The sequence below is a fragment of the Rhincodon typus genome, chromosome 2 (assembly GCF_021869965.1).
Source record: "Rhincodon typus isolate 14 chromosome 2, sRhiTyp1.1, whole genome shotgun sequence".
Lineage (NCBI taxonomy): Eukaryota > Metazoa > Chordata > Chondrichthyes > Orectolobiformes > Rhincodontidae > Rhincodon > Rhincodon typus.
The window spans coordinates 45,411,681-45,437,254 of NC_063333.1; the positions used below are offsets into that span (position 1 = coordinate 45,411,681).

General features: G+C 40.6%; 1 protein-coding gene across 1 annotated transcript in view; it reads right to left on the minus strand.

Moving 5' to 3' along the window:
* The window catches only part of itga8 (integrin, alpha 8), a 208,356-nt gene that overhangs the window by 54,895 nt on the left and 127,887 nt on the right, over nucleotides 1–25,574 (minus strand). Inside the window, exons 21-23 of the mRNA XM_048607871.1 lie at nucleotides 14,040–14,119; nucleotides 9,263–9,343; nucleotides 790–895 (exon numbers count right to left, since the gene is read on the minus strand). Of these exons, the coding sequence (XP_048463828.1) occupies nucleotides 790–895; nucleotides 9,263–9,343; nucleotides 14,040–14,119 (267 nt within the window). The remainder of the gene's footprint in view (nucleotides 1–789; nucleotides 896–9,262; nucleotides 9,344–14,039; nucleotides 14,120–25,574) is intronic.

Sequence of the window (25,574 nt, forward strand, 5' to 3'; positions counted from 1 at the left end):
TCCATTTCTGAAGAAGGGTCTAGACCCGAAACGTCAGCCTTCCTGCTCCTCTGATGCTGCTTGGCCTGCTGTGTTCGTCCATCTCTACACCTTGTTATCTCAGATTCTCCAGCATCTGCAGTTCCTACTATTGCTGTCGGATTTAAAGTATGGTTCTGCATTCCTGATGTAGCCCTGATCAGAATCTTCTGTCAGAAATGTGGAGCTCTTTCTTTATATTATAAAGAAAGAGTGGTGTGGCATTCTGAGTGTGATTGCCATTCCCTGGAAAGTTCTTTAAACATTTACCAACACTATGTTTAGGTCATCTTTTACCAAGGTACCCATTGTCATTAGTCATTTTAAACAAACATTCAAGATTGTTATGAATGTTTTAGTTTACATTAACTTAGTTTCTTTACATTGTCAGAAGTTATATCCGTCTACCTTGTATCACAATTAATTCAATAGCTGTATTGTTTCAACTATGGATAGATAGACCAAAGTGAAAATAAATTCAAATTCATGAGAAATCTTTGTAATATTTATTTTCAAGGGGGAACCTAACGGTGACATTTTTCTCAGTTGCACTATGATTGCTTCTTAATAATCATTAATTTAAAAAAAATCAATATTGAATCTGGAATGAATTATTTAGCATGTGCGACACAAATGTTCATACTGTTCCATTGATTTAAAAGCAAAACGCTAGTCTGCTGTCACCAAATATTCCATTCCAGGACCTCACCATTATTCTTTCATCTATCCCTTAAAGAATGTAAGAAACATGTCATTTAAAAATAAACTCACTTCATAAACATGCTGAACCACTGGTCCAATGTGCTCCTCTTTCTTAGGTCTTTCTTTAATCTTCCAGTCAGTGATGGGTAGAAAGATTTGCTCAGGATGGGACACCCTATGACAAGAATGCAGTGGCTCAATTGTTGTGGTCAGGCTACAGAGGTCCTACTCAGTTGTACTTTTTAAAGCAACATAAGGAAAAAAATTAAAGCATGTGAGACACAAAAGGGAATAATGTATACTAGATGGATACTTAAAATACAAGAGGTCAAATACAATGACAAAGTCAGATGAACTGCAACTGGGATCTTTAGAAGGAAGTAGACAGCATCACAAGTGATGTTCCATTAAAAAAAAGTTTTTTTTCCATTAAATGAAAAGCAATTTATAGATGAAAACTGTTGGGAGAATATTAAATGAAGACTAACCAGATGGAGTAAACATATTTGCCTTCCATATATCTTCAGAAAGCAAATCAAACAATTTACCTAAAGGAATAATGCTTTCCCTTGTTCTTAAACAGTAACCAAAACTATATTTAGTTCAGTTTTCATAAAATCACCCATGGTCAGTTTAAACAAAGCTTCCAGACTGTTATGAAAGCTTTGTTTCTCTTTCTGGTTTCAATGACACACCATGAATTATGCTTTTTTTGATCATTTCAAAGTTCCCAGCTAATAAACACTCTGGTTGTATGTGTGGGTGGAATCCCTGACGTATATCTTTCCTGTTGAAGTGACAGCAATGCATTCCCAGCTATTCAGGCCTGCAGACATGGCATGATGTGAAGTTCTTTTCCTTTGTTATTTCCTCATCTTTAGCTTCAGCCTCTCCTCAAACTTAATGGTGGTCACTAATTTTGGTGTAGCAGTGTGCTTTTTTTTTAAATACACCAAGTTCACAGAGAACTTGTTTTGAGAACTCCTGGTCTGACTTTATAAAGCTCATAACGTTGTTACATTACCAATTCTGGAGCAATAAATTTATGACATTACACAAACCTCTATGTTTTTAAAATGATTGCAGTAATGTTATAAAATCCTCAAATGTCTATCAGAAAAAGCCTGATAGGAGAAGTGAGGTCAGGGTGTGGGAAGTACTGAGTGAAATTACAGTTGACGTACTAAGTTACTGCAGACATGAATGCACAGCAGGAACATAAAACAAAAACATATTGCTATATGGTCATTTCCATAGAAGCTAAAGGATGTTCCATTTCAACTGTGTGGTACTCTTGTCGGATAGCACTTTGAGAGCTATTTTTGTCACCAACTGTTCTCAGAATTTCAATGTCTTAAGTTGAATATCAAGATTATGGAAGTACCAAAGAAAAGCCAAAAACCTGAGGCCTGGTGTCCAAGGCTTGAGATGTGGGGAGTGACAATGCTTTACTTCAGAAAGTCAGTGAGTGAATGACAGAACTGGAACAGAATTTCAATAAGCATTTATTTATGGGGGTATACATTGAAAATATGGACATCCTAGCCCACCAATCACTGTTTTGGTCTATTCCTTTTTATAGGGACAAGGTGAGCCCACAATTAATGCCCATTACATGCATCCAATTAGATATATTAATATAATTAACAGATTCCCTATCCCCTCTTCAGACAAAGACAAACAATCTGTATCGACCACGAATGTAAATAAACTCAAAGATATCCACATTCTGTACAAAGCATTACATAAAGATACATTCCTCCTGCAGGATCCCTAATAATTTATTTGCACATGCACTTCTTTTTGTAAAACAGACAACTGATAAGTTGAGTCCATCTATGCAATTTTGGAGATTTCCTTTCACTCCAATACTTGTTTCAAACCAACAAGACCAATTCATACCCTTTTCTCATTTGCAATTTTGCACAGTTTGTTGTCCTGCAAAGGATGATCATTTACACAACATTCAAGATGCAAATAACATTTAGTGTGCCTGCTGGGTAATGTATCACTTGGTAAACAGAGTTCAATATCCACTGACAACACAAAAGCCAGAATTTCAGCAGCTATAGTATTTTTAACAACCTTTTTTATGTCTTACCTTCCCAACCTTAAGGACAACATTTTTCATTCCTAGCCAACAGAAAAATTATGAAACCAACTGCACTGGAGTTCCCATCACGAAAATGAGGGTGAGAAGCATTGCTAAATAAAAGGCCAGCTTCATAGACATGCAAGTACCCAGCTCTGGGAATTCCATCTTTGGATATGATACTTTAGTGTCATGATCACCTATCTTCACATTATTGAGCCCTTGCTATATTGCATTCCATTCCTCAGAGCCTTTGATCACAAAATATGAACATTTGAGATATTTCTCTTGGCTGTTCACGGTGTGATATTTTGCAATTAATCATGGATTTTTGTTCTCAAAGCAGATCAGTTCCTGATCCCACAATCTGACTCTTGCCAGTGATCACCCATGCTATTTTTATGGTAGGATAGCAAGGATGGGCTGGAATTTGGCTGGAATCTGGCCTAAAATGGGAATTCAGAGGATGGATGCCAAAACAGGCAGGTTGGAAGACCTACCTTTGTTCAGTAGGTGAGTATTAGGGCACCCCAATCTCATCTTTTGGCAAGATTCATGACTCCTCAGATATTGCAACAATCACACATAGCAAGAACTAGACTACATTCAGACAACATTTGGAATCATAAATAACACTCACGTCACACTCCTGTGCCAGACAATGATCATCTCCAACAAATGTGACTAGTTTAGTTTGGGAAACTTGATCAGCATGGACAAGTTGGATTGAAGGTACTGTTTCTGTTGCTGTATGATTCTATGACTCTAAGAGAGAACTTGACTATCACTTATTGACCATTGCTGAATCCCTGGCTATCAACGTCCTGGGGGTTATCACTGGCCAGAAACTGAATTGAACCGAAGAGATAAATTTTGTAGCTACAAGAGTGAGTTAGAATTTAGGAATTCTATGGCAAGCAACCCACCTCTTGACTCCTCAATGACACCATCTACAAGTTTCAAGTCAGGAGTGTGATTGAATACACTTCACTAGCCTGGATAAGTGCAGTTACAATAACATTCAGGAAGCGTGACACCATCCAGGACAAAACAGCCTGCTTATTTGGCACTGCATCCATCATCTTAAACATTCACTCCCTCAATCATTGACACACATTGGTAATAGTGTGCACCATTGTGAAAAATGCATGGCAACATCTCACCACAACTCTTTTCACAGCATCTTCCGCTTACAAGGACAAGGACAGCAGGTACATGGGAGCACCACAACTTGCAAATTCATCTCCAAGCCACACACCACCCTCATTGGAACTATATCATTGTTCCTTCACTGTTGCTTAGTCAAAATTGTTGAATTCCCTTCCCAATTACACTGTTGGTGTACCAAAACAGGCAACGGTTCAAGAAGGCAGCTCACCAACACTTCCTGCAGGGAATTTAAGGACAGTCAATAAATTTTGGTCTAGCCAGCAAAACCCACTTCCAGGGAATGAATAAAATAACATCATTACATTATGAATAGTGAAGTTATCAGCAGCTTTTGAACTTAACTGTCAAAGGATTCCTGACTTCAGACTGGGAAACTCAATGTTCACAAATCTTTGAGGTGTGGTAACGCTTGTCTCCTGACAAAACAGGCCCAACTCTATGGAAATAGTGGAGGTGATAAGGGTGGGGGGGCTCTAAAATGCCCACTACCACAAAGTAATTGGCAAGGGCATAATTTCTCCACATGTAGACTCACTACCCACATCCTTATCCCAGGGCCGTAAAAATCCCGCAACATGGAAATACTTGCGGGAATCCTGGGATGAGGTCACATCCATCATTCTTAAATTCCCCGCTAAACAACACGAGCAAAAACATGAAAACACAGCCTTAGAAATTACCTTTTACCTCACTAGGGACTTTCAATCCTGAATCACCCGCACAGTACATGAAAACTTATAAATTGAATTCTCCCTCAGATAGTCTTAGCATTTTGAGTGTTTGAGATTTTTCTGCAAACTTAGCAAATGAAAGTCTCTCTCCCTGCATGTAAAACATTCACATTTGCAGAAAAAAAAACTAAGCAAGCTGCCATACCTTCTGACTTCTTAATTGGATACAGGCAATTTTTGATATTGGCCATAGATTAATTGATAAGAATTATATCCTCTACCTATTTGGCTTGAACTGTCTATATCAGGGCTGAGGGTCCGCTTGAAGTCTGGCTGATCAGCTTCTGATTGGTTGGAAATTATGAGTCAATTATGAGTGCACATTGAAGAAGATAGACACTTAGTGTAAGACTTTTCCAAGTAAGGGGAGGCAGGCTTTGGAACATGAAGCAAGTTAAATCTCTTAAATATTAATTATGAATCAGAATACTGACATCATCCCCCTCCTTTTCCAGGTTTCAACGAGGCACATTCTGAAGCAAGGGGGAACCTCTTTTGGATCTGTCAGGAAACCATTTCAGACACTTAACAAAGCTAATTAGAACCTGTCACAATACTCAGTTTTGGATTTCCTAGCCAGAGCTCCAGTTTCCCAATCATAACTTGCTAGTGACTGGCCAGGGTTCCTGTGAGTACACAATGGAAAGAGCTTCTTTGGTTATACTGAAGAGCTCCAGTGAGGTTCAGGTGAAAGGCTGCTACTCAAATCTTTTCCTCTCTCAGTCAGTGCTGTCACTGCCTGACAGGCAAATTCTTACCTCTTAAAAATCACTGGTCTAGCATTTCACTCAATGTCAGCTGCACTATGGCTTCATCATAGCTTGACAATAGCTTTATGTAGCTCCACCTTACACCTCTAATGAGGACCAGAAGAGAAGCAACACCCTCATCAAATGCTTCAGGAACAACAGGACCATCACTAGCTATCTTCTCCTTAGCCACCCACTGTTCTAAAATGCAGGGGGAACAAATACTGAAAACCAACTGGAAGGAGGCAGGACCCCCAAAAAGCAGCGTTTATGGGTGAGAATAAGCTTTCTCAAAATGTCTGAGTACAAATGTCTTGTCATGCTCAATATCACATGGCAGATGGTTGCTGACATCAGCAGATTTCTAGAACAGGATCTCCTTCACAGGATACAGCTGTGTCCACATTGCCAGAAACTGACACAGTACCTTTCACTGGTACAGTGTACACTCCATTGATCCCTCCTGTTCACCAAAGTTGTGTGGAGAGGAGTGAAGGCTCCTGTTTGTGAAGGGTGTCAGTGAGGCACAAGCACAAGAACACAACAGGCAGACAATGTGAGTACTGGCTGCTCAGATAAGGATGTGAGGTGTTTGCACAGTGAAGAAAGATTGGAGCTGAACAGCTTGTTTTGCCTGAGATTGGCCCGCCAGTTGTGCAGGAGTGGGTGATATTTTATTCATCTTTCCTACCCTCCTGAGGTCCTGGGTCCTCTTGATTGCCCCTCCATCCTGGGGACAACATCTTCTGCTCCTGCTTCATCCTTGGTCACTTCCATCCACATTTTCTTGTTTTGCAAGATTATCCTCATTCTCCTGACCTTGGGAGAATTCAACACATTGCATCCCCTCAGATCTTGCAGCAGGATCTCCAGCTCAGAATGAGACACATTGGAGACTTGCCAAGGTCTTTCTCAGGATTCATGTGGTTGTTTCAACCTCAATAATCCACATATTGGTTATTCCCGTGGTCACCTTAATTAGGAATCCTTCTATTGATGGAATGGATGCATCATTCCTGAGTGGCTGGTTGCTAATGCTGTGATGGACCTAATGGGTCTTGGCAAAGCCCAGCCCAGTGGTAAAGGGGGTCCCAACTGGTAAATAGTCCCATTGTTTGTCCAGGCGAATAAGTTGAGAACATTTCCCCCTCAGTCTCATTCTAATCATAATATCACAAGAATAGGCATTAACAATAATACATTACCAATAATACCAGTAACAAGAACTGGGCTTTTACTTGTTACAATCGCTCTGGGTCACTTCATAACCCAAGTCTTTTAAAAGCTATTTTCACTTTAACATGAAACCTGCACGGGATATATTACAATCCTAGATTTGAAGCAAAATCAAATAAGTAAGTGGTACACAAAGCTGATATTGCCCAAACTGGGTTGAAGCAAATTATTGGGATGCAATTTTGTTTAGAACAGAATGGGATGGGAAAACAATGGAACTATCCATAACAACGTAGCAATACTGTAATCAGATAAAGGGAAAGGAAGCTGTTAATTAAAGGCCAATACACTCTAGTGTAATCAATCATCACACTGAAACTGAAACAGTCCTACTCCTTTCATTGTTAAAGCAAGCTACCCGACATCCTGGACAAGTGACATCAGAACTCACTGAGAATGAACTTGAACAGAGATTTAAAACATGAATTAAAGAAAGAAAAATGATAGCAAGTAAACACTCTACATTGTTAATGTGATCTCTTCTGTCTCGAAACAAGTGGGAAAAGATTTCGTAATTAAAGTTTACATACAATACATCCCAAACTATTGCACAGGTGCATGCCTTGGGCTTTTTTTTATTTTTTAAAACTTAATACTTTCTGTGGCAGAACATTTATGGTTTTATAGCAAATTTGCACGAGGTACAGACATTGTGACATTCATGAATTTGGCAGGTGTCTATGTCCCGCTCTCAAAAGGCAAGTTAGCTCATTGTAACATATATTCAGGGGCACAGTCTCAGGATACGAAGTTGATCCTTTAGGCCTGAGCTGAAGAGACATTTCTTCATTCAAACAGTTGGGAATCTTTGGCGTTATATACTTCAGAGAGATTTGGATCATAAGGACATGGGAACAGGAATAGACCATTCAGCTCTTTGAATGTCACTATTCTCGACCACAGCTGATCATCTCCTGGTGCCAATTTTCCTGCATCCCTCAATGTCATTCGTCCCTAGAAACCTGATATCTATCTTGCTCAATGATTGAGCTTCCAAAGACCTCCATAGTACAGCATTCCAAAGATTGACCATCCTCTGCGTGAAGAAATTACTCCTCATCTCAATCTTAAATGGCTTATCCCTTACCCTAAGATTATATCCTCGTACTCACAGGACTCAGAAAACTCAGACATAAAGCAAAGACCGGAACAGCTAGCTCAAGTAGAGAAGTATCTTTTTGTTGCCTTGCTATATAAATGAGCCAGGAGGGGCAAAAGTAATATCCCAAATCTTACTGTCATAGTCAGCAAACACCCCCACCCCAAACAAATCCACGATTCTAGGACTTATGCACAACGACTTCTCCTTCCTGCTTGGCTAATGGACAACCCCATCCAAGCTCTAACTCCCCAAAGGTTGTTTTGAGGTCAGGCAGCATATGATCAGATGGAGAAGTATGAGGTGAAGGTCACCTTCCTACTTCACTCTGATTGGGCTTAGAATAAGAAGTCTTTAGAATGGCCTTGTCCATAGGCCAAATGAGAATCATAAGTGCCATTTAAGACGGACATGCAATAATATTTTGTTTGATTCATTCACAGGATGAGGGCATCACCAGCCAGGAAGTATTTATTGCCCATCCCTAATTGCCCAGAAGGCAGGTAAGTGTCAAATCTGAAGTCACATGTAGACCAGACTGGGTAAGGATGGCAGTTTCCTTCCCTAAAGGACATTAGCGAACCAGGCGGGTTTTTTCCGATAATCGACAATGGTCATCATTAGACTCTTAATTCCAGATACTTTTATTGAATTTAAATTCTGCATTTTGCCATGGTGGGATTTGAAAGTGGGTCCCCAGACATTATCTGGGTCTCTGGGCAATAATACCACTAGGCCATCGCCTCCCCACTATAGTGTAATTCATATTCCCAGGATATCTTAAAGCACCTCACAGTCAATATATTAGTTTTAATTATTGCTATTATGTAGTTAAATGCAGCAGCTAATTTGTGTTTGGTAAAAGAGTGTTCTGGAACCCTGCTTTTTTTTTTGCCTTTTTGCATTTTGGTGCTGTCTGCCAAAGTTAGAGTCATATTGCTTTTCTGCAATTTATGGTCATCTCATGCAAGGTTTAACCATGGGTGGAATCTACTCCTTCCGAGATGGTGGTGGGAGGCAAATGACATCGAGGAGATACCTGCCGTCTTCTTGCTACCACAGGAACTGGCCTTCCTATTCCAGCATCTTACCAAAGGCCTTCTGGAAGTTCAAGTCTACCCTATCTACTGAGTTGTCCTTGTACAGTCTTTCTGTTACTTCTTCAAATAATTCAGACAAAATAAGGCTAGTTAATTCAACAGTTGCCAATGTTAATGTAAACCCAAAATTTTAAAACATCTAATATTGGGGAATGTAATTAAAACAGTAGCACACTTATAGAAACGGAAATGTTACTATTTTAATTAATTCTTCAGTATTAAATATTTTCACAATATGTTAATGGTGATATTGGACAGCCAGCAAATAGGTAGTTCTCTCAAACTTGCTCTGTATGCACGCACAGCGAGAACAAGATAGGCTTTATCCAGTTTCCAAATAGGTGATGAGAGAAAGCATACATTACCCACGAACGTAGACCTGAGCAACTGCACTGACATTGATCGGCACATGTACGAGGTTGCTGCTTGAATTATCCTTATTTGAACTGAAATACAAGGCAGAAAATAAAACTCATTCAACAAGGGAAAATCTGTCTTTGAACTGCAGAAATCATAATTTGTGCATTCATTAAAATACATATGTTGCAGGAATTATACCTTGTATGAAATTTTTGTTGCTAATAAAACACAGAAAAAGTAAAACCTCAGACAGTTAACTGTCAGTTGATTAAGTGCTTTTCATCAAATAAATATTTATAAAATAATGCGTTAAGAAGCAAAATAACATTACAAATCACTTGTATTTATTCAGGCAGAGGAAGAAAAACAATGACAGACTTCAACGTAACTCCCTTGTATCCTTAAAAGGAACATCAGACCATATTTCATGACAGATGGACTAAGTTATTTTCATTGTTCGGAGTATTTATGTTGCTAAATCATTATATCTCAGCAACTATAAATATGAAAGTTGAAACAGGTTGAAGTTACAAATTTCCTCCAATCTTGACATTTTGAATCACTTCATTTTTCATCCTTACTTCTCCGTCCTTCTTTGAGATATGACAAATTTCCACTGGACTATGAAGACCTGAGGCTATAAAATGAACAAATCCTATTTATCCTTTGTGCAGGATAATCATTTATCTGGTTTCAGATGTTTTTGTTAAATCGGCCACAAGTTATCAGTATCACAATTAAAAATAAAGCCAGTTCAATAAAAACATTCAAAATCAGATGTGCATGATCTAAAGAAAGTTAGCCTTAGTGTATAATCGGTACGCAGAATGAGAATTAAGGGGCATAATTTCATTGGGGCCCAAACGACATGGTCCATGGTGAGATTTGCAGTAGAAAAAAGTCCAGGAAGGCCCATCTTGATGTCAGGTGCAACTTGCTGTATCTTTTATGCATTTGCTGAATGTCGAAATGGGTTTCTCACAAGGCAGTGACGAATTGCCAATTAAGGTAGATTATCACTTGGTTAATGGCACAATCACATATTAATATTGAGATTCCGAACTTACTAAATGTGGCAAACATGCTGGACATTGAGAATTCTTGACATGGAAGTCAGAGTAGGTATGTGGCGTCTGCAACTTGCTCCAAAGGACCTCCATTCACACCCCATGTCCACGGACATTGGCATCCAACACATGCCACATCTTTCGTCTACTCACAATATGCTTCTGCACTTCAATGTTGCATCGCAGGGTACAGCTGCAGCAAGGACACTTTGTGCTCAGGGAGACGTAATCAGCTTACAGACTGGACCAGGCTGCATTCCGGCCTCTTCATTCGCTGTCATAATGTTCACTCACGCTGACTTTACCTGGATGCTCACTGCATCACTTGCCTTACATTGCATTGCCTTGTCTTGCCTTTTTGCGTCTTGCCCCTCAGCTGGAGATGGTATGCTCACATACTGTTGTACTAATGCAGATACAAAACCAGGAAGCTTGTCATAATTGTCAGTAATCCTTGTCAAGTTAAGGGAGATAGCTTTTGCCCAGGAGGTCATGGCACAGAGAGTGAAGGATGGCCTCTGATACCAGTCCAGCTGAGGAGCTGCTCAGGGTCGTTAAAGTCAGGATCTGATTGACATCAGGTGTAAGAAGTGAATGTTGGACAGGCCACTGCCTGTCTTGAATATTTTTGTCCTATTAGGGGCTGCTTTCCTTCTGGAGTGAGAGGCAGGTATTCAAGGAGATGAAATCGGGTGGCACGGCTGTTAGTTTTCATGCAAGTGGTGAAGTGACCTGACTAAGTGAGTAGGTAGCGCAGAGGACAGGCAGGATTACTGGTGTTGAGGATCTGGGTGGGTAATAGCGAGTGAAGGAAAATGTTATGGCGACTGTGAGACTGGTACAGCATGAGCCTTGGTAGGAGGTGGGTACAATAACAGAGATAGGTTGAGTATGGAGTATTGGACAGAAGATGCTGGCACTTATGCCAGAGGAATGGAAAAAGGTAATTGGCCATCTTCCTACACTGTTGGCATTCCTCCACGTGGCAACCTCTGACTAGGCTGGCATGGTCCAGTATTGTGGCCTCTGCTGCTGGTCCTGGGGAACAGGACATCCTGCTTGTGTACCAACTTATCTAGCAGGACCTCCAAGTCCCTTCCTGCAAAGTGGAGCAGCAAATTTCCTGTGTCTGTCATCTCCAGGGCAAGAGTCAAGAGCCGTGCAGAGCAGCTCCGCACTCAGTGCTTTTCCAGGTGTACAACAGTCTTTTAAAGATGGTCCAGCATCAGGGATGCTGGTCAATTCCAGCATATCCCAAGAGTAGCAAGTTGTCCTAGGAACTGTGCATGGTAAAATGTGAATAGATTCAGATGAGGGGGCACCATAGGGGTGGAGTTAGTAGTTCATGAGGTGAGTTTGTTAAGAGAAAATTCACTAGCCAATGCAGCAAAAATCTCTCGAAAAAACTCAACATAAATGACAGCAAAAAAACATAAGTTTGAGCCTAATATATACAGTTTACTTTTTTCTTTACCTATCGACATGAAAGTAAATTTTGTCTTGAGAGTTTCTTGAAAGTTCAGGTGCATTAGGACAAGGTCTTAAAAACGTGCAGATTAATGGCCAATTTGTAAGTATTGATATTAACAATCTTCTGCTAAGTCACCGTTTACTTGATGTAAATGTGGGTTAGTATAGCCATGGAGTGCACACAGAGTGAAAATAGAATGCAGAAGACATGTAAGCAAGATCAGTAAGCTTCACACAGTTAGGACGGACAGATCACATCCAGAGTCAGACACAGCCCATATGCGTATATACTTCGGAAATTTAGAGGCAGCATGGGAATTTGGTGCAGACGGGAAGATTTGATCTCTGCTGGCTTTTTTGGTTCATACTTTGAAAGGCTTTCTTTTAGCAGGATAAACTGAAGTCCAGCATCTCGGACCCAGAACAAAACAGTGGCATCACAGGTAAACCCTAAGTTCATTGGTTGGTGACAACTAATAATTTGATGATCTATTACTTTCAGATTGAAGGTAAATAGGGGAAATATTTACAGGCTACAAACCTACGGGCCAGGCAATGTTTTGTAACTGCATGATGTGGGAGCTGATGGACCCCATTCTTGTTTATAGCGAACACATCTGTAGCAAGTGTTGGTTGCTTAAGGAACTCTGGCTCAGAGTTGATGAACTGGAATCTGAGTTTTGAACACTGCAACATTTTAGGGAGGAGGACAGTTGCGTGGATATTGTGTTTCAGGAGGTAGTCACACTGAAATTAACTACCTTATATTCAGCCAGTGGTTGGGGACAGAAAGGTGTGACAATGAGCGAGGCAGGTGAGGAATCCAGGAGGTTGTGCGGAAGGAGCCTGAGCTCTTTAGCTTGTTTAACAGGTTTGAGATTCTTGCTGCCTGTGTGGATGAGAGTGGGGGCTGTAGGGAGGCTGAGCAAACTGACCATTGAACATGGCACAGGGAGCCATTCAAGTTGGGGAGAAAAGAGAAATGTACTTGTAATCAGAGATAGTGTAGTCAGGGGAATAGACACTGTTCCATGTGAATGGGATCAACAGTCCTGAAGGCTGTGTTGCCTGTCTGGTGCCTGGGTTCAGGATATCTCATCTGGGCTGCAGACGAACTTGGAGTGTGAGGGCAAAGGGCCAGTTGTTGTGGTCCACGTAGGTATTAATGATATAAGCAGAAACAGGGAATAGGTTCAGCTGAGGGAACATGAGCAGATAGGGGCTAAATTACAAGCTGAACCGAGAAGGTAATAATCACTGGATTACTACCTGAGCCACATCAAATTGGCATAGGGTCAGTAAGATTAAGGAGGTAAATGCATGGCTCAAAGGAATGGTGTGGAAGAAGCGGGTTTAAATTCATGGAACTTTGGCACCAGAAATGGGGAAGGAGGGAGCTCTTCCGATGGGACAGATTCCACCTGAATCATGCTAGAACCAGAGTCCTGGCGAACCGCATAAGTAGGGCTGTGGATAGGATTCTAAATTAAACAGTGCCAGGTAGGTTCAGTTGCATGGAAAATTGTGGAAACATTTAAAGGTGGGGAGGGCTCAGCAGAGGTTACCACAATTTCCAGTCTAGTCACAGAAAACCTCAAGTATACTACATCAGCATACTCTCCAGTGACAACTTGGTGAGAATTTAGCTGGGGAAGACAGGCAGGCAGCTGGAGAGACCACCTCCATTGATCACATCTTGACTGGTCAAAGTCTTAGCCACCTTTGTCACTTGCCTCTAAAGTTGTAACATAAGAAAGTCATGCCAATTTGCAGCTTGATATGCACATTGTTTCCACTATTTATACATTAATTGCTAATGCCACTTTGTCAGCAAGCCACTCTATTTAGCACTTACTTGCAGCTCTATGCACACATCACTTTTTTTTATTCATTAACAGGATGAGGGTGTCACTGGCTAGGCAGCATTTATTGCCCATCCCTAATTGCCCAGAGGGCACTTAAGTGTCAACCACATTGCTGTGGGTCTGGAGTCACATGTAGGCCAGATCAGGTAAGGATGGCAGCTTCCCTCCCTAAAGGACATTTGGTTACGCGATCAAGGTCTTCAGCGATTTGGCAACTTCAGTGACATGTGAGGTGTAATACATCTTTCCAGAAGGAGACTCCTTCAAACAGTTTCAATAAGTTGACTGATTTCATCTACGATTATCTAGAGGGGACCATTTGGCACTTTACTGATTGTTGAAAAATAATCTGCAGCTACGTGAATGAATTTGTAACTCACCTCTTGATCTGGAGGTCAAAGTTGATGCTGGCATCTGCTGTCTCCAAGCGCTGAACAGAAAAACGGAGCCCCACAGACAGCTGGCAAAGAAATGGATCAAAGCATTAACCATCAACAGATGCTGGAGTTACAGTATGGAATTCTAACTGGGGAAAACAGTTATCGGCTATAGCACCAACGACAATAAATCTTAACGTGAATTTTACTTCAGTGTGCACTGAACCTATTAATTCATACAGATGAAGAAACTTATCATCCTTGTTTACATCATTTTTAGCTGTTTTTCCTGCTCCTACTAAAATTTTATAAATCATTATTCAACAGCAGATTAAAATACCTCGAAAGATTTTATATATCAAAAATACATTACGGGATCCTATGCATTATCTGCAAGTCCAGTGACATTTTCCGTCTGCACGAACAGACACAAGAGAGTAGATTTTACAAAGTTTAACACCTGGTATAAAACTTTGCCAACTAAGTGTGAAGCTAAGGAATCCAAGTACAGAGGCAGCTTCAAAGACTGGCCAGGATTTCTATTATTCACTCAGACATTGTGGGTGTTGCTGGCTGGGCCAACATTTATTGCCTGTCCCTAGTTGCCCTTTAGAAAATGGTGGTGAGCTGCCTCTTGAACTGCTACAATCCTTATGCTGTAGGTAGATCCGAAGTGTCATTAGGGGGTGAGTTTGAGAATTTTGACTCAGCGACACCGAAAGAACAGCCATATACTTCCATGTCTGGAAATTAAGTGGTTTGGAGGGGAACATAGTGGTGTTCCCATGTATTTGTCCTTCGAGATGCAAGTGGGTTTAGAAGGTGTTGTCAAGTGCAGCTCCTGAGCATCAGTGGTAAATGGAGTGGATGCTTGTCGATGTGGTGCCACTAAGCAGGCTGCTTTGTCCTGAATGACGTCAAGCTTCAAGCAACACAGATGTCCAAAGTGAGTAAGAAGGCCTATGGCATGCTTGCCTTCAATGGCTGGGACATGGAGTACAAGAGTTGGCAAAACATGTTGCAGCGATATAAAACTCTTGTTAGGCCGCATTTGGAGTATTATGTGCAGTTTTGGTCACCACATTACCAGAAGGATGTCAAAGCTTTGGAGATAGTGCAGAGAAGGTTCACCAGGATGTTGCTTGGTCTCGAGCGCATTAGTTATAAGGAAAGGTTAAAAAGACTAGGATTGTTTTCACTGGAAAGACGGTGGCTGAGAGGGGACCTGATAAAGGTTTAAAAATTATGAGAGGCTTAGATTGGGTGGATAATCAGAGGCTTTTTCCCAGGGTTGAAGTTTCAATTACAAGGGGGCATAGATTCAAGATGAGAAGGGGAAAGTTTAAGGGAGATGGGCGAGGAAAGTTTTTCACACAGAATGATAGGAACCTGGAATGCAGTGCCAGAAGAGGTAATGGAAGCAGGCACGTTGGTACATTTAAGGGGCATCTGGATGGTTACATGAATAGAGAGGAAATAGGGGGATACAGACCGAATAAGGGCAGAACGTTTGTTTATTAGTTTAGTCAGGGCATGATGATCAGCACAGGCTTGGAGGGCTGAAGGGCCTGTTCCTGTGCTGTACTTCTCTGTTGTTTGCTCCTTGTTTTTGAGTGTTGTTGGAACAATGCTCATCCAGGCAAGTGGACAGTACTCCATTACAATCCTGACTTGTGCCTTGCAGATAGTGGATAGGCTTTGCAGACTCAGGAGGCAAGTTACTTACTGCAGTATTCCTAGCTTCTGACCTGCTCTTGCAGCCACAGTACTTATATGACTAGTCAAATTCAGTTCAGGTCAATGGTAACCCCCAGGATGAAACATCTTGTGAGCCTGCTGAATTTTGTGTCCAAATTCCTAGCACACATGCTTGATGGATGAGCTTATAAAATCAAAGATTCTGCCTCTACTTAGAATTTGGTAGAGCCTACAGCACAGAAACAGGCCATGTGGCACTACTGCTTTATGCCAGTGCTTCTTCTATATGAACATCCTTCCACTCTCTTCATCAAACCTTACCACAATCCTTCTATTCTTTCTTCCCTGTTGTGTGTCCCCAGATTTCCCTTACATACATCTATGTGACATCTACCTACTCAACTTTGTGATACAGTATTTCATTTTCTTATCACTCTTTGGTTAATGATTGTTTTCCTGAATTCTCCATCAGATTTATTAGTGACTATCTTTGGCCTCTTGAACAAGTGGAAACATTTATGTTACAATTACCTAATTATTCTTCAAGGCCTTAGAGACTCCAATCATAATTATTTAACCTTCTGCTTTCTACAGAAACATACCCCAGATGTTCAGCCTTTACTTATAATGTACATTCTCTCAGTTCTGTACCATCCTTTTGTATCTGTGTTGCACTTTCTCTGGCACCTATACATTTCTTTTATTATTTGGACACAAGACTGCACACAGCACAAGTTAGTTGACAATTTTCTGCTTTTCAGTTTGATTTCTTTAATACACCTTAGTTTGGTTCCTTTACTGTCTTATCGTTACTATTTTTAATAATTTATCTTTCCGTACCCTTTGTTCCTCTACCCCATTGTTGCAGTGTTTCTCCGACTTGTGTCTTATGCCCAACTTGGCGCTGCCTGTAAATCTTGACTTTGGACTCAGAACCATGAGTTGTAAATGAAAAACAAAAATGGGCCTACCCATTCTCAGCCTGTGAGAGTATTTACCTTTAACACCTAATTTGTTTTCTGCTCTGTGGCCAACTTGCTATCCATTCTGTGACTTGTCTGTTCACTCTACATGTACTAGCATTAATTATGAGTCATCTTTCAGGGCCTTGTCAAAGGCTATATAATATTCAAACACATTATTTATTTTGTTTATTACTTTTCAAATATTTCAATAAGATCAAATGTGAACTTTTTAGAATTTATTTTGACAACATTTTGAAATATTATTGTTTTTTAGTTGTTTCTCTATTACAGTTTTCAGTAATGATTCAATATCTTACCTACTATTGTTTGGTCTCTATTTCCTGACTTGTCCTATGTCCCCTTTAAATATAGGAACAACATTGGCTGTCAATTTCCCAGCCATATTTCTGCAATTTCCAAGTTGTTACCTGTAAGTCTATCTCATGGAAGTCTTCACCTTCCCCTGATGTTGCGTTTGTAATTTCTACAATTTTTTATATCCTTTTTTTATAATTTAATCTTGGTTCTCCTCTTTGCTTTTCAAATTGTTTGTGATTTCCTTCTTCCTGTACCTGGCCTCTTCTGTCAGTTGATATATATGTATGCATTATATGCAAAACGATTTTTTTCTTCAGTTTAAGTTTTGTTCTTGTTGGTTTCATTATTTATGTTGTTTCATCATAGACTTGTTTGTTCATGGTTTTAGTTTATTTTATTAAAATAAAACCATGAACGAACAAGTCCATAATGAAGCAATGAACAATACATTTCTCCTGATTTCTACTGATCATCAGCTGTCCTTGCTCAGCAATGTGAAATGTTTTGCTGTTTTGTCTCTCCCAATTTCAGTTCATCCCCCTCAAAATTAGCTTTATTTGCTGCAATGTACTTTGCTGTTCTTTGTCTTATTTTTCTGTTCCTGTTTCGTTACTCAAAACTTATTACATTATGATTGCTATTGCCTATTTCTAGAAATTACTTCTCTTATCTGTCTGGTTCCATTCCAATGAGTTGAAACGGCATTGATTCTTCTCTGGTTGAACTTCTTATTTAGCAGGAAAGAAAGGAGCTCTAAAGACACTTTAAAAATTCCCTATTCATGCCCTTTTGCCAGTCTCTGTGAACGAAAATTATCCATGATTATTATTCTGTAACTTTTACAAATTTCATTGATTTGTCTATGTATTTCTTTCTCCACCTTCCTCCTTTCATAAATGAAAATAAATTTTGGAGGTACTTTACCTGTGGGTTTTCAATGATAAACATCTGCACCATTGGTAAGAGATGATGTAACCATTAAGTACTATGAGTTGTTAAATGAAGAACAGTTTTGAATCGCATAAAGTAAAATTTTGATGTATGACACACTTACTTTATATAAAAGCAGAAGATACAAGCTACTAGGTGCAGAGCTGGATGAACACAGCAGGTCAAGCAGCATCATAGGAGCAGAAATACAGGAGATATCATGATGATATATCTGGCTGCTGAAACTATTCATGATGCTGGATAGAATAACTGTCGGTGGCTGGGAATGACTCTCAGGCAGTCATTTCAATGAAGGATTAAGAAAATTCCATAATCTTTGAAACCAAAACACTAGCTATTACCAGTGGTTTCAGTTTTTAACTTGTTTCCAATAAAATGACGTGGATAGGCTGGTAAATTCCTGCCAGATGTTCTCACTCAGCTGGCACTACTTCACCAGACATGACATGGAAACTCCATTTATGCACGTAAACGTGATTCCTACTGCACTTACCACAAAGCATGTTTGTGGAATTTACTGACCATAAAGTCCTCTTAATGCTTTTCAGATTGGTAGTGTGCCCCTAGGGTAGATTTTGTGAATTTACCTTGCCATACAGAGCTTTAAAGGGAAGGCATGTTGGAAATTTGGACATCGATTGATTGAAATTTCCTTAAACTGCTCCTGTTTATTGATTTTCCTGTTTCAGAATGGGAGCAGCTCTCAGGAAATTTGAGGTGGTAACGTGTTAGACAAAGTAGAGTCAGTGGACTGGATATATTTGAATTTCCAAAAGGCCTTTGACAAGGTGACGCACAGGAGGTTGCTAAATAACATAACAGCCAACGGTGTTTGAGGCAAGGCACTGGCCAGGATAAAGGGTTGGCTGACTGGCAGAAGGCAGAGAGTAGGAATGACAGAATCTTTTCAGAATGGCAGCCAGTGACTAGTAGGGTTCTGCAGGGGTCCAAGTTGGGGCCACAACTATTCATATTATAGATTAATCATCTGGATGGAAGAACTGAAAGCATTGTTGCTAAGTTTGCAAATGACTCAAAGATCGGTGGAGGGACAGGTAGTGTTGATTAAGCCAGCAAACTGCAGAAGGACTTGGACAGAGCAGCTGAGTGGGCAAGGAAGTGGCAGATTGAATACAATGTGGGAAAATGTGAGATTATGCACTTTAGTAGGAAGAATAGAGGTGTAGACAATTTTCTAAATGGGAAAAGGCTTCGGAAATCTGAAGTACAAAGAGATTTGGGAGTCCTAATGTAGGGCCCTCTTAAGATTCACATGCAGGTTCAGTCAGCAGTTAGAAAGTCAAATGCAATGTTAGCATTCATTTCAAGAGGAATAACAGAGCTGAGATATACTGCTGAGCCTGTATAAGGTTCTGGTCAGACTGAATTTGGAATACTGTGAGCAATTTTGGGTCCCGTATCTAAGGAAGCATATGGTATTGGATGGAGTCCAGTGCAGATTTACAAGAATGATTCCGGGGATGAAGGGCTTGTCATATGAGGAGCGGTTGACGAAACTGTGCCTGTACTTAATGGAATTCAGAAGGATGAGGGGAGATCTGATTGAAACTTACAGAATACTAAGAGGCCTGGACAGACTGAATGTGGAGGAAATGTTTCCACTCATCGGAGAGACTAGGACCCAAGGGCACTGCCTTAAAGTGAAGGGACAACACTTTAGAACTGAGATGAGGAGGAATTTCTTCAGCCAGAGGATGGTTAATTGGTTGAGCTCATTGCTGCAGAGAGATTTGGAGGCCAAGTCATTGAGTGTATTTAAGACAGAGATAGATAGGTCCTCGATTGGTAAGCGGATCAAGGGTTATGGATAGAAAGCAGGAGAATGGGGTTGAGAAACATATCACCATGATTGAATGGCAGAGCAGATTGATGGGCTGAATGACCTAATTCTGCTCCAATATCTGAATTCCCAGCCAAGTCAATTGTTTTTTAAGGAAACCATGATGAGATTGCAGCAGGTTATTATATATCTAATAATGTCCATAGTGATTGACAAAAGCATAACTCAAGTCATCAACTCTGATTAATGTACTTTTTGATCATGAATGAAAAACAGCTCCCCCTCTGTTTCCATATATCAGGGTCTCAGTACTTATGGTTGTGCTATCCTGCTCTTATTCAGTATATTCAATAATCCACAGCAGGATCTACACAGGATGTATGCTATGATGTAAAAGTAAATTTTATCCGGTGCAGACCTCCTAATGCAACATTCTCAGATTTTCGAAACTTCCGCAGCCCACAATGTATACTGTTACTGATCTGTGTGAACATTACACACTTGACTCAGGAACTAATGTAAAGTTCAAAGGTCAGTGATTCATTTATCCACATTGCAATCAAACAGCTCAATCAGTGATTCACCCTTTGACCTAATTCTGCACTCGCTCAGTGATACAGCACTAGACCACCAACAGTTTCAAAAGGAGCATCAATTCTTTTAACAGGCAAATTAACTAAAAATAACAAAAAAGGCAAACAGCTTCACCATCAGCACTGCTCAGAGAGAAACTTTCAGGCTGACAACAATAATACTTTAATTTTGCAGTTTCTACATTGAGGATGCCACCAGTTGTGGGAACTGGCAATAACAAGCATATTGGTGTTAGAATTTCCAGTGGGCATTGGGAACTTGATGTCGGGTCAATGTTGGGGGTGCACAGCCAACCCCAGTCATTGGTGCAGCTATCTTTCCTGATTAAGGATTTGAAGTGAATTCCTGATGTCGCAGGGCTAACCAAAGGGTCCACAGTAACTATCAGGCTGGCAGGCCCACCAAGAGAAACAACGTGTATGGGATGCAGAAAGGCAGCCATGTGGCTACTCCTAGGTTGCCTCCAGAGAAATCAATAAACAAAGGGCTCAAAGGCAGTACGGCCCTCAGGGCTGATGGAAAACCACTAGGCAGGCTTTGGTTTACATTCTCATGGCTTCTGCAGTGGTGGGAAACTACTGATATGATTGCTAAACAAATGACTGTGCGCCTCCAACTTTGTCACCATGGAGACAGGAAAACTCAGTCCACGGTTCATGATATTTTTTCCAGATAACTCACTGCTAGCACCTTGTAGTATTTGCTACCCCTATCAATATAGGATACTCAGTATAGGTTGGTTGAGGTATTTTGTTAGTACTAATCCTCCTTTTTCTTTGCTCTGTCCTGGCTGTTTAGTAGCAGAGTATCTACTGCAGATGGACTGTTCTTGGATACCAAGAAGATTTATTGCATGATAGTAGTCAAGTACAACTACATTTAGTTGGGAGAGATTACTAGGACTTTAGGAGCTGGTACAGAGAATCTCCCACTGAAATTTAGAGCAGAACTCACCATCTCCACCCACAGACCGTTTGTAACATCAGTCAAATTGGTGAAGCCAATGTAACAAACATTAATCACTTCAACAATATTACCTTATCTAACAGATTCCTAACACATGCATTTAATTTTCATTAGTTAAGATTGGGCACCAGAACCATACATAGAGTATGTTCCAACGATCTAGTCACACAGATTGTAGGTTAAACAGTATTTTTAATATACCAAACTTATGACACTAGTCTAGATTTTTACCTGGTCTGCTAGGAGTGAGAATCAAAATTAACGTATAGCCTGGATCTTATGAGGCCATTGTACCCTGTAGACTTCAATTCCTCAGTCCATCTGTAGTGTCACTGGTAAGTTCTCTGCTTGGAAAATACCTGTTTTACTGACCAGAAACTAGTCTGTCATTGGAAAGGTAACTAGTTTGTGACTGAAACAAAAAGCAAAAGAACTGTGGATGCTGTATAAATCAGAAACAAAAAGAGAAGTTACTGGAAAAACTCAGCAGCAATGGCAGCATCTGTGAAGAGAAATCAGAGTTAACATTTCAGGTCCTGTGATTTATCCTCAGAACAATCCACAGAAAGCTGCACAGCGATCCAGTGCATGAAATCACTAAAACTACCATCCAACAAATAGGGAAGGCAAATGGAATTTTGGCCTTCATTTCAAGTGGAAGTGAGCATAAAAAGCTTTTCAAAGACATTTTATATACAAAAAAGTGAAGGTCTGCTAAAACCATACAAGGCACAAGTCAGACCACAACTGGATATTGTGGACAGTTTTGATCACCTCATGTAAGGAAAGAGAAACAGCCATTGGAGGCAATCCAGAGAAGGTTCACAAAGTCAATGTTGGATATGGAGAGACTTTCTTATAAAGCAAGGTTAAGTAAGTTGGGACTGACTCATTGGATTGTAAAAGAATAAGAAGAAACCTAACTAAAACATATTCTTGGGAGCTTAACCAGATAGATTCTAAGAAGCTGTTTTCCCTTGCAGGAGATTCTACAGCCAAATGGCATAATCTTAGTGAAATAACTCCACAGAGGCTGGTATCCCATCAGCAAGTCACCACTTATTTCCATGCAGAGAGTCTTTGACACTGATCCTGCTCCATCAGAGCCAGCTCTCAGAGTGAGCAGAACCGCTGAGACTCCTGTTCTTATCTGTCAGCCAGGGCTCTGTGATTGGACCAGATTAACAGCTCTAATCAGAGAACTCATCTTCTATGAGGACCACCTGGCTGACCTCATTACAGTTACCACACTTAGGATGAGATGTTTGTCTGATGAGGAAACAGTGAGCAGATTGTGCTTATATTCATTTGAGTTTCGAAGATTGAGATGTGACCTTATTGAAACATGTAAGATTCTAAGGGAGTTTGACAAGATAAATCCTGAGATAATGTGTCCCCTTGAAGAGGATTCTATAATTTGGGGGCACAGTTTAAAAATAAGAGTCAACCATTTAGGACCGATAAGGAAAAACTTTGTTCTCTTAGAAGGGTTATAACAATTGTTAAGCTTTGGAATTCTTCACCTCAGTGAGCAGCAAAGTCTGATTCATTGAATTTCACATTTAAGGTTGTGCTGGACAAGTTTTTGACTTATAATGGAGTCAAATGTTATGCAGGCAGGGGTGGGCGGGGACAATAGGCAATCAGATCAGTCACACGTGTCTGCATGGGATTCCTCTAGTTGCTTCAGTGTTTTCCCCAGAGTCCAAAGATGTACAGGTAGGTGAGTTGGCCCTGCTAAATTGCTCACAGTGTCCCGGGATATGGTGGCTAGGTAGGTTAGCCATGGGGAATACAGGGTTACAGGAATAGGGTAGCGGGATGGATCTGGGTGGGTTGCTCCTCAGAGGGTCGTTGTGGACTCAATAGGCTGAATGGCCTGCTTCCACATTGTAGGGATTCTATGATTCTATGATCTTATAGAAACATGGAAACATAGAAGATAGGAGAAGGCCATTTGGCCCTTTGAGCCTGCTCCTGCCATTCATCATGATCATGGCTGATCATCCAACTCAATAGCCTAATCTTGCTTTCTCCCTATAACCTTTGAACACATTTGCCTCCAGTGCTATACCTAGCCACCTCTTGAATACATTCAATGTTTTTGCATCCTGTGGTAATGAATTCCAAAGGGTCAGCACTCTTTGGATGAAGAAGTATCTTCTCATCTCTGTCCTAAATGGCCTACTCTGAATCTTCAGCCTGTGACCCCTGATTCTGGACGCACTCACCATCCGGAACATCCACCTGCATCTACCCTGTCTAGTCCTGTTAGAATTTTATAAGTTTCTATGAGATCCCACCTCATTCTGAACTCCAGCGAAAATAATCCTAATCTAGTTAATCTCTCCTCATATGTCAAACCAGCCATCCCTGCCATCCCCGGAAACAGCATGGTGAACCTTTGCTGCACTCCCTCAAGTGCAAGAGCGTCCTTCCTCAGAAAAGGAGACCAAAACTGCACACAATATTCTAGGTGTGGCCTCACCAAGGCCCTGTATAACTGCAACAACACATCCCTGCTCCTGTATTCAAAACCTCTTGCAATGAAGGCCAACATAGCATTTGCCTTCTTTACTGCCTGCTGCACCTGCATGCTTATCTTCAGCGACTGGTGCACACTCCCCTCTCCCAATGTACAGCCATTCCGGTAGTAACCTGTCTTCCTGTTTTTGTTTCCAAAGTGAATAACCTCACATTTATCCAATTTTTTCTGCATCTGCAATTGATTTGCCCACTCACCCAAGCTGTTGAGATCATGCTGAAGGATCACTGCATCCTCGTCACAGTTCACCCTCCCACCCAACTTGGCATCGTCTGCAAACTTTGAGATGTTATATTTTGTTCCAACTCATTAATATATATTGTGAATAGCTGGGGTCCCAGCACCGATCCCTGTGGCACCCCACTAATTATTATCTGCCAATTTGAAAAGGACCCATTAATTTCTACACTTTGTTTCTTCTCTGCCACCCATTTTTTTATCCATCTCAATACACTTCCCCCAATCCCACGCGCTTTAATCTTGCACATTAATCTCTTATGTGGGACTTTGTCAAACACTTTCTGGAAGTCCAAATATACCACATCGACAGGCTTCCCCTGGTCAACTCTACTAGTTACATCTTCATAGATTCCAACAGTTTTGCCAAGCATGATTTCCCCTTCATAAATCCATGCTGACTCTGTCTGATCCTGCCACTGCTTTCTAAATGCTCCACTATAAAGTCCTTGATAATGGATTTGAGAATTTTCCGCACTTCTGATGTTAGGCTTACTGGTCTGTAATGCCCTGTTTTCTCTCTACCTCCCTTTTTGAATATTGGAGTGACATTAACCACCCTCCAATCTGCAGGGACTGTTCCAGAGTCTATAGAATCCTGGAAGATGACCACCAATGCATCCACTATTTCTAGAGCTACTTCCTTAAGTACTTTGGGATGTAGATTATCAGGCCCTGGGGATTCATCCACTTTCAATTCCACCAATTTTCCCAGCACCATTTCTCTACTATTATTGATCTCCCTCAATTCTTTTCTCTCACTAGATCTTGCATTCTCCAACATTTCCGGTATCTGATTTGTGTCCTCTTTTGTGAAGACAGAACTAAAGTATGTATTCAGTTGTTCAGCCATTTCTTTGGTCCTTATTAAACATTCCCCGTTTCTGTCTTTAGAGGACCTACATTTGTCTTCACCAATCTCCTTCTCTTCATGTACTTATAGAAATGCTTAGTGTCAGTCTTTATATTCCCTGCAAGCTTACTTTCATACTGTATTTTCCCCTTCCTTTTCAATCCTTTGGTCCTTTGCTGAATTCCAAACTGCTCCCAATCCTCATACATATTATTTTCTTGGCCAATCTGTATGCTTCTTCTTTGGATCAGATGCCATCACTGATTTCCTTTGTAAGCCACGGATTGGCCCTCTTACCCATTTTGCCTTTGTGCCAGACAGGAATAAACAGTTGTTGCAATTCCCCCAAGCGTCCCTTGAATGTTTGCCATTTCCTATCCACTGTCATCCCTTTAAGCAACTCTCCTCAATCTATCAAAGCTAACTCATACCTCATATCTTCGTAGTTTCCTTTATTAAGATTCAGCACCCTCGTCTCTGAATCAATTACCTCACTCTCCATCTTGATAAAAAATTCTATCATGTTATGGTCACTCATCCCCAAGGGGTTTTGAACAGCTGGATTGGCAATGATTCCCCTCTCATTACACAGTACCCAGTCTAAGATCGC